The sequence below is a fragment of the Sorghum bicolor genome, chromosome 6 (assembly GCF_000003195.3).
Source record: "Sorghum bicolor cultivar BTx623 chromosome 6, Sorghum_bicolor_NCBIv3, whole genome shotgun sequence".
NCBI classification, from domain to species: domain Eukaryota; kingdom Viridiplantae; phylum Streptophyta; class Magnoliopsida; order Poales; family Poaceae; genus Sorghum; species Sorghum bicolor.
The window spans coordinates 50,628,106-50,635,740 of NC_012875.2; the positions used below are offsets into that span (position 1 = coordinate 50,628,106).

Below are 7,635 nucleotides of genomic sequence, written 5' to 3' on the forward strand. Positions count from 1 at the left end.
ACCATTGATGGGGTCGACATTGTCGTAGAGAAGTAAATAGCTAGAGAAAAGAAGCTATCAAACTACTTACTACCTGGTGTCTTACAGTCCTGGGATAGCATGCATAGATATATAGAGCCGTGACCAAGGTTTGGCTATCATGGATTGGAAAATTTTGATTGCTCAAAGTCAAATGAGGATCTAATCTAATTGATTAATTAGCTCAATCAATGCATTCATTCTTTTTAGATAATAATATAACAAATTAATATATTCTTTTTTAGATATATAACATTAACAATGAATCAATGTGTTCTTAGGACATGCATGTCAACCCAAGGCATCACATAATTACTTTCTAGATATGAGATCTATGGATTTGTAATACCATATTCTTCTTTAGAAAAACCGGTACACCCTAGAAATTGCATTTATTGCATGTCTATAGCAGTTAATTATATTGTCGTGATAAATTATAGACCATTTTGGTTTTTAAGCTATATATGGTTTTTACTATGCACCTTGACGGACACTATGTATAGATACATAATAAAATTTATGTACCTAGAAAATCAAAATGATTTATAAATTTGAATGGAGGGAACAATTTTTACATAATTCATAGTTAAAGCACGTACTTGAACATTCCTTTGTTCTAAAACTAGCAAAGGCTACCCTCGTATGAAAATCATTTATGGGCACAGTACGCATAGAAATTTTGGGGTCTTCTTTTGGATTTTCTTGTACTTAATGGATGAAAGACAATCATTTATGGGTATAGTGCTGCATTTTTCAGTGAATAGAAAATAAGATTTTTTTTTTTGGCAGACTTGCTTGTACCATATGTTGTCTCGGATCTATTGTCAAGACTTATACAAGATGGGTTGGTTTGGTTTCAGTTCGGTCCTATGATTGATTTGGGTTCAGTCTTGTCATATAATTTGGCTTTAGGACCAAAATTGCGTAACTTTAAGCGTGATACAAGGTGACATGTTGTGCTTAGCAAACAGACGGTCAGGACTAGGGATGAAAACGGATCGGATACGGACGGATATCATTGATATCATATTTGTTTTCATAATTCTGGTCGGATTCGGATTCGAATACGGATAATACCAATAATGTCGGATAAGATACAATTGGATGTCGACATCATAAATATACGATTTAAGTATTCGGATACGGATACGGTATCGGATGTTGACTATTCGGACTCGGATACGGACAGATCTTAACCTCTCTAAACGAATTCGGTCTCGAATACGGTCGGAAAATATCCGTACCGTTTTCATCCCTAGTCAGGACATACGCAAACAAACAACTTTCCAGCGCCGGCAGCATGGACAGTTACCGTACATATCAACCCCAATGTAATGCAGTCGAATTGGCACATGAAAACTACTTACTAGACTAAACAAATAGGCACTATCCACTATCGTGTATTGCAAGGCCATGCTGAGTGAAGATACAATCCATTCAAGACTGAATAAACAACAACAGTTCATTCAAGCAGAAGTTTTCTTCAGAGCCCTATCCAGCCTGACATTAAAGGGAGTCGAGTGCCAGTTCACCCTTTTGTCCTGCAACAATCCACCGAAGGACAGGTAGATCACAAAAGTGTTCCAGCAATCCAAAGAATGTATTGACTTGGCTTGCTTAGCGTACCTCTCTGTACTTGCTTGTTGAATTGGGAATCCCATTAGTTCCTGAATTGGATCTAGAAGAACAGTACTCATTGTCCTGCTCTGTGCAATGCCAGTAACTTCCAACTGTACCCAAGATCGGAGCCCCCTCACGGTTAGTTCTTGGAGATCTTTGTGGAGATGATGCAGTCGATGATTGCTTCAGGTCATCAACAGTCTGAGCACCCAGGATAGGCCTTTCATCTCGGTTTACTGACGAGATGGAACAAGGAGATTTGCTTTGCACCTTGTCCACTGTTGAGTTTTCAGAAGAAACCAACCAGGTAGAGAGGCTAGCGTCCAGAGAAATTTCCTTTTTGCTCGATATGCTGGGGCTTGGACCTACATCTGGCACTATGTTTACATTCTCCTTATCGAACAATTTACCATGCACTGGTTGGGCCTTGAGACTCTTGACTTTCTTCCACTGTGACAGATTCTGAACCGGGTTTAGCACAGGATGAACATACTGGCATCTATCACGGAGTTTCTTTGTCGCAATTAGAGGGCTCTCTGCCTCTACAGAGGTACCACTGCTCTTGGGTGCAGGACTGACAACTTCTTGGTCATTTTGCTGATCATTAGACATTGACAGTGAGAATAGGGATTCGTGAGACTCCTGCTTGTTCTCTTCAGTTCTAATTTCCTCCTCCTCATCAACCAAATCAATCTTGCAGTCCAGAAAATCCTCCTCATCTTCATCACTATCATCACCATAGACATCATCCTCAGCATACTCATCTCCAACATCATCATCACTGTCAGAACAATTCCGGTAACGATGATTCTCTGGAAGAACAACAGTATTCTGCACATAGTTTTCATCTTCCTCTGGTGGTTCCTCCTCTTGGTCAGGTGGTACTGCATTTTCATATGTTGTGACATTCATGTCGAACGTTACTTTCTTCTTGCCACTGCTCCGACTGCCATGTTCGTTCACCTCCCTACACAACATGAGAGATGGTTTATTAACAGTCACGATCACGTAGACTGCATCACTAATGATATAAAAAGAATACACTAGTTCCTTCGAATACCTGAGATCTGAATCCAGAGCTGAAACTACTACTGCCACAACAGGAGAACACTCCACTGAATCCTGTGGGGAAACAGCTGCTGCCACAATAGGAGAACATTTCACTGGGGAGAGTGATGGTGCGGCTTGCTTCTCTAACACCTTTTGCTCACTCAAATCCCTGTAAACAAATCAAAGTAAGAACTGAGAAGCACAGCAGTACAGGCAAATTACTGCAAAATATGGAAAGCAGACATAAAGTATGCAGGAAGGCAGTTGGCTGCGAGGAACTGGCACCTACGGGCTGATGGGTAGACAGCATGAGGCTTGCAGGTTGCAACCATGACTTGATGAATGGCACAACTATAGTTCTTCTCTATAGAATTACAGCATAAATCTGTGGGCAAGCAGTTGATTTGATTCCCAAGCAGTGGCACCCATACAGCGAGTTTGCGAGAGGCTTCCATCTATGAAATGAATTGATGAATAGCACAGCTCTAGTTACTCTATTTAGCATTTTAGCAAGCACAACAGCAGCAGCTCGGTTCCTCCCAGACATTAAACACATTGTTCACTCGCACGAGCAGGTAAACACTAAAGGCACGCGCAAATAGTTTATCGAAGCACTGGAGTTTAGACGCACCTGAGCTCCTCGACGGGGCTCGCGTCGGTGACCGCCTCATCCGCGGCCACCACAGCCGACGGCGTCGTTGAAGCCTTCACCTCCTTGGACAGCAGCAGCGACTCGTCGTTCGCCGCCACATCCGCAGCCTCGCCGACCGCCTCGTCCGGGACCTCCACGGCCTCCGCCAGCGTCGAGGGCTTCGCCCCGCGCAACGGCGGCGACACCTCCTTCACCACCACATCCGCCGCCTCGCGGGCCACCGCAACCTGCGCGACAAAACCCCCCCAAAGCCCAATCAGAGTAAGAAACCCGCCGGCACCACGGGCCTGGCGTAGGAAAGGATGCCCGAGTCTGCGAGAGCCCTCACATGAATCGACCGCGGCGGAGACCTCGCGGGAGACTGCCTCCGCGACTTCCGGCGGCGCCGGCGCCGGTCGGCGTCGCCGCCGAAGCAGGCGAGGAAGCAACCCATGGATCCGGCCCCGGGCTCTGGAGATGCGTGCGGGAGGAGGGGGGATTTGATTCCGTGGAATTTGAAGGGGATGTTTTGGCGTCGCTGCTTGGCTTTGGATTCGTGGGGGAATCTGACCGTTGCCGTGGAGGCCAGCGAGGGCGCGGGGTTTGTTGGAGGGTCCCGATCTGATGTTTGAATTTTCATTTTATCTCTATCTCTATAACTAAAAACACCCGAAAGTCATCGTCAGCCCCCACCCTAATCGCCCCGCCCTCGCTCTAATCGCCCCACCCCCCTCCCGCGGTTATCGCCCCCGCACCCTCGGTCGCTGCGGTTAGCGCCTTCCCTTCTCTCGCCATTCCTGGTTTCCCTCCTCTCGATCCGCGCCCCACGCCCCCCGCATCTCGATCTCCATGGCCGAGCCACGCAGCTGCCTCTGCTCCTCTCGATCTCCGGTGGCCGAGCCCCGCCGCGAGCCCGCTGGTCATGCGCACGCCGGTGGCCGCGCCCCCCGCCGCGAGCCGCTGCGAGCCCGTTAGCCACGCGCACGCCGGTGGCCGCGCCCCCCGCCGCAACGCCCCCCGCCGCGAGCCCGCTGGCCGCGCGCATGCCGGTGGCCGCGCCCCCGGCCGCGAGCCGCCGTGAGCACGCCCCTCGCCGCAACGCCCCCCGCCGCGAGCCCGCTGCCGGAGCAGCTGCGCCGGTGTCGCCGCGAGCCCGCTGGCTGCGTGCACGCCGGTGACCGCGCCCCGCACCCCCCGCTGATGCCCTCGGTCGCTGATGCCCTCGCTGCCGATGAGGCCATCGTTTTCTCCGTAATAAAGAGTAAGCTACAAGCCTTGATCACGTGTGTCGCGCGTTCGGTTCTCCTTCACTCCTTCGTTCTCTCACCTAGGGTTCCTGATGCTCTGCCAGCGCTGGTGGACCTCTCGCCTGAGTACCTCATCGGCGCCCCAGATTCCGTGCGGGAGCGGGTGGCGCTCCGGGGCCTCGAGAAGCATGGAACCTTCGCCGACGCCGCCGAAGGTGCTGCTGCAGTGGCGCCACCTCCGTCGAAGATTCTTAGGGTTGACGCCGTCCGCTCTTGCGAGGACTTGCTGGTTGAGCTCACCGAGCAGGTATTTAGAGCCGGGATCCCTTTAGAGCCTATGCAACCATGTGCATTTTCGATGTGGGTGTTTCTGACTTCTGATTTGTCTATCCATTTTATTACGTGAAGAGCTTGCATTTCTGTTAATGTTGATTATTTTACCCCGTCACTTTTGGAACGATTTGAAGGAAGCTATATAGTTATTTGTTGTAGCCACTTGGTTTCTGTTTCAGTTGAAACTGTCCTGGTTTAGTTGTCAATTGTGATTGGTAGAAACTTTGTGCTAGGGCAGGGAAATTCACTAAAACTGTGAAGCCTGTGTTTAGTGAGGATAAACGAATAAACAGATATCATTTTTGTTTTGAAAACTTAATAATCTGGACAGTGTATCTGATCACAAGCTATTCTTGTTGACCAATGTCATCTGTCACAATAGGTTGAAAGAAAAACAATTGTGATAGATCTGTAGCATTTTCATTTCATGATAGAAACTGAAATTATCCATTTTCATCTAAACTGATTCAAAGATTATCTTCAACAAGTAACTGAATATGTAATTTTTATTGATGATTCAAGAGTGATCATATGATGTGTAATCATTTTTTGATTTGTTCGTCATTATGATATTCAAATTGTGGAGTGTACTTCATCAAAAGTGCGGGTTCGATCTAAAATTGTGGAGTGTACTTCATCAAAGTTTGCCGATGCCCATCTTGCAGCTCTTTGGATGTAAAGCTGATGACAGCGTGTAAGTTCATTCAGCGGAGTTGTTGGCTGGTCTTATGGACAGCCGTGTATTAGTCGGGTCTTTCATTTTATTTTGTCTCCATGACATGGTCGTTTAGTCCTATATAGCAGAGGTGCTGTTAGTGGTTGTTTGTAGTGATTGGTGGCGCGTCTTTAGCTAATCCCCTGCTGGGCATGCATGTGCTGGGTTTGGGAGAAGGCATTCTGCATCTATCCCTTGTATTATTCACCTTTTTCTTCTTAATTAATGAAATGACACAGCACTCATGCATAGTTCGAGAGAAAAAATATATGATTCCGATTTTAAAAAGAATTACTGCATTGCTTTACCAGGAAATTGTTTAAGTGCTCTATTTAGTGCCTAAAGATAATGATATCATCTTATTTGTAATTCATCGCATAAGAAGTCATGTATACCTACCGTGGAGATTTTACATGTATGTGGCTACCGGCTACTGCTTATTGGTGCTTCTTTGTGATTCAAGTGTAGCTTGTCTTATCATTTGTGAAACAATCTTCAAGCGTTTTTTAATTTTGTTTATTGTCTTCCAAAACTACATCATTTTGCAATTTGGTTGTCATTAAGTCATTCCCAGTTTCCAGATTCAAGGTATATGTTACTTAGAGTGTAAAATTTGCAGGTTGGAAGCTCTGGAATTCGGGATATAATTATGCCTTTTAGACAAGATATTCAAAACTTTATTTGTATCAAGAAACCTACACTACCAGAGTCTTCTTTGGAATTGGTAAGTTGCAAAGGTATTTTTAAAATGAAAAATTGGAGGTCTCCCCAAAATACTACCAACCTGTTGTTTTACATGCAGCTTAGAGAAGTGGACCCAGAGATCCAATCTATGGCTGCATCATCATCAGTGGAGCAGAATGGTATCAAGAAACACGACAATCATCAGTCCTTATGCAATGTCCACCATCTTAACTCCAATATTGATACACCTAGGCCCACTATTGCCAGTATTGAGCTTCAGCCTGGGAATTTAACAAATTTAGTCAACAACCTTGAAAAAGGTAATTTCAAGCAGTGTCCAGTCGAATCAACTGTTGATCTTGATAAGCCACTTGAAACAGACAGAAGGACCTGGTGATCTGTCTGAATGTGGGATCGTCGCAATCTTGGCTCGAAAGGACCTGGTGAATTCACGAATTTGAGGGCTATAAAGCTGTTGTTATTTGTGTCCAGGCATGTCAAGATAATATTTTTGCTATTATGTGCTCTTTAGGAGAAGACCGGAGCTTTTGCATGCTCTCATCAACGAATAGGAAGCTATCAGATCTTCTCCAAGCTGGTAACTAACTTGGCCATAATTGTTCCATGCAAATCTTGCAATGTCATTGCATGACTGATTAATAACTTGTTTTTTGGGGATCAAGGCTTTTCAGATATAGGTGGTGATGGATATGCAGTGTGAAGTGAAGAAAGGAAAGACAACTATGAGGTTACTAGGTGACTGAAGTTGTTCCGTTGAGTTTTCTTCTGAGATCATGCATGCTTGCAAATCATAGTTTAGTTTGGAATCCATGGTCTTGAATTAGCATTGTATCTTGAATTGGATTGTAACAAAACAAAATTCTTGTGGTATGAATGTATGCTACCGATGTGCTCTTTTTTCCCTGCGTTGCATATTTGTTGATCTATTTGCCTTTGTTACCAACTTACTAATGCTATTAAAAATATCTTGGGCTTTTATTAACTATGCCACAATTTTATAGATTTAGGAGGTTATTGGACAAACAAATTTCTATATGCGAACTTTACATAGAGATAGATATATCAATTTTTCAGTTATATAGTTCTAGATAGATCAAGGGTACCGTGTGATTTTTTGGAAGAAATAAATATGCCTTTTTGGTTTGTTAGATACTCATATCTTTCTACACTATCAACTTGAAGATGCATTAGAAACATCATATGAGCATGAAACTAATGGTGCGATCTATGTGTTTTTAACATAAAAGTTTTTTGTCCCGTAGCAACGCACGGGCACGCTACCTAGTTAAGAATAAAAGAGGGTTTTATTTGGTGGG

The 7,635-nt window shown here is 44.9% G+C and overlaps 2 protein-coding genes across 2 annotated transcripts; one reads left to right on the top strand and one right to left on the bottom strand.

Moving 5' to 3' along the window:
- LOC8064468 lies at positions 1,245 to 3,829 on the bottom strand. The gene is made up of 5 exons (XM_002448114.2): positions 3,669 to 3,829; positions 3,320 to 3,567; positions 2,699 to 2,857; positions 1,645 to 2,605; positions 1,245 to 1,559 (listed from the first exon to the last, which is right to left on the bottom strand). Exons 1-5 carry the CDS (start codon positions 3,771 to 3,773, stop codon positions 1,485 to 1,487), a joined length of 1,548 nt encoding a protein of 515 aa, XP_002448159.2. The 5' UTR covers positions 3,774 to 3,829; the 3' UTR covers positions 1,245 to 1,484.
- LOC110436497 lies at positions 4,520 to 7,220 on the top strand. Its single transcript, XM_021463623.1, has 6 exons — positions 4,520 to 4,580; positions 4,671 to 4,873; positions 6,234 to 6,338; positions 6,417 to 6,618; positions 6,679 to 6,896; positions 6,982 to 7,220. Exons 1-5 carry the CDS (start codon positions 4,520 to 4,522, stop codon positions 6,693 to 6,695), a joined length of 588 nt encoding a protein of 195 aa, XP_021319298.1. The 3' UTR covers positions 6,696 to 6,896; positions 6,982 to 7,220.

Excerpts from the sequence above, each read along its gene's own strand:
- LOC110436497 (XM_021463623.1), top strand. The coding sequence starts at position 4,520 with ATGCCCTCGGTCGCTGATGCCCTCGCTGCCGATGAGGCCATCGTTTTC. Across the intron at positions 4,581-4,670 it reads CGTTTTCTCCGTAATAAAGA|CGCTGGTGGACCTCTCGCCT; the intron begins GTAAGCTACAAG and ends ATGCTCTGCCAG. Across the intron at positions 6,339-6,416 it reads CAGAGTCTTCTTTGGAATTG|CTTAGAGAAGTGGACCCAGA; the intron begins GTAAGTTGCAAA and ends TTTTACATGCAG.
- LOC8064468 (XM_002448114.2), bottom strand. The coding sequence starts at position 3,773 with ATGGGTTGCTTCCTCGCCTGCTTCGGCGGCGACGCCGACCGGCGCCGG. Across the intron at positions 3,568-3,668 it reads CTCCGCCGCGGTCGATTCAT|GTTGCGGTGGCCCGCGAGGC; the intron begins GTGAGGGCTCTC and ends TTTGTCGCGCAG. Across the intron at positions 1,560-1,644 it reads CAACAAGCAAGTACAGAGAG|GACAAAAGGGTGAACTGGCA; the intron begins GTACGCTAAGCA and ends GGATTGTTGCAG.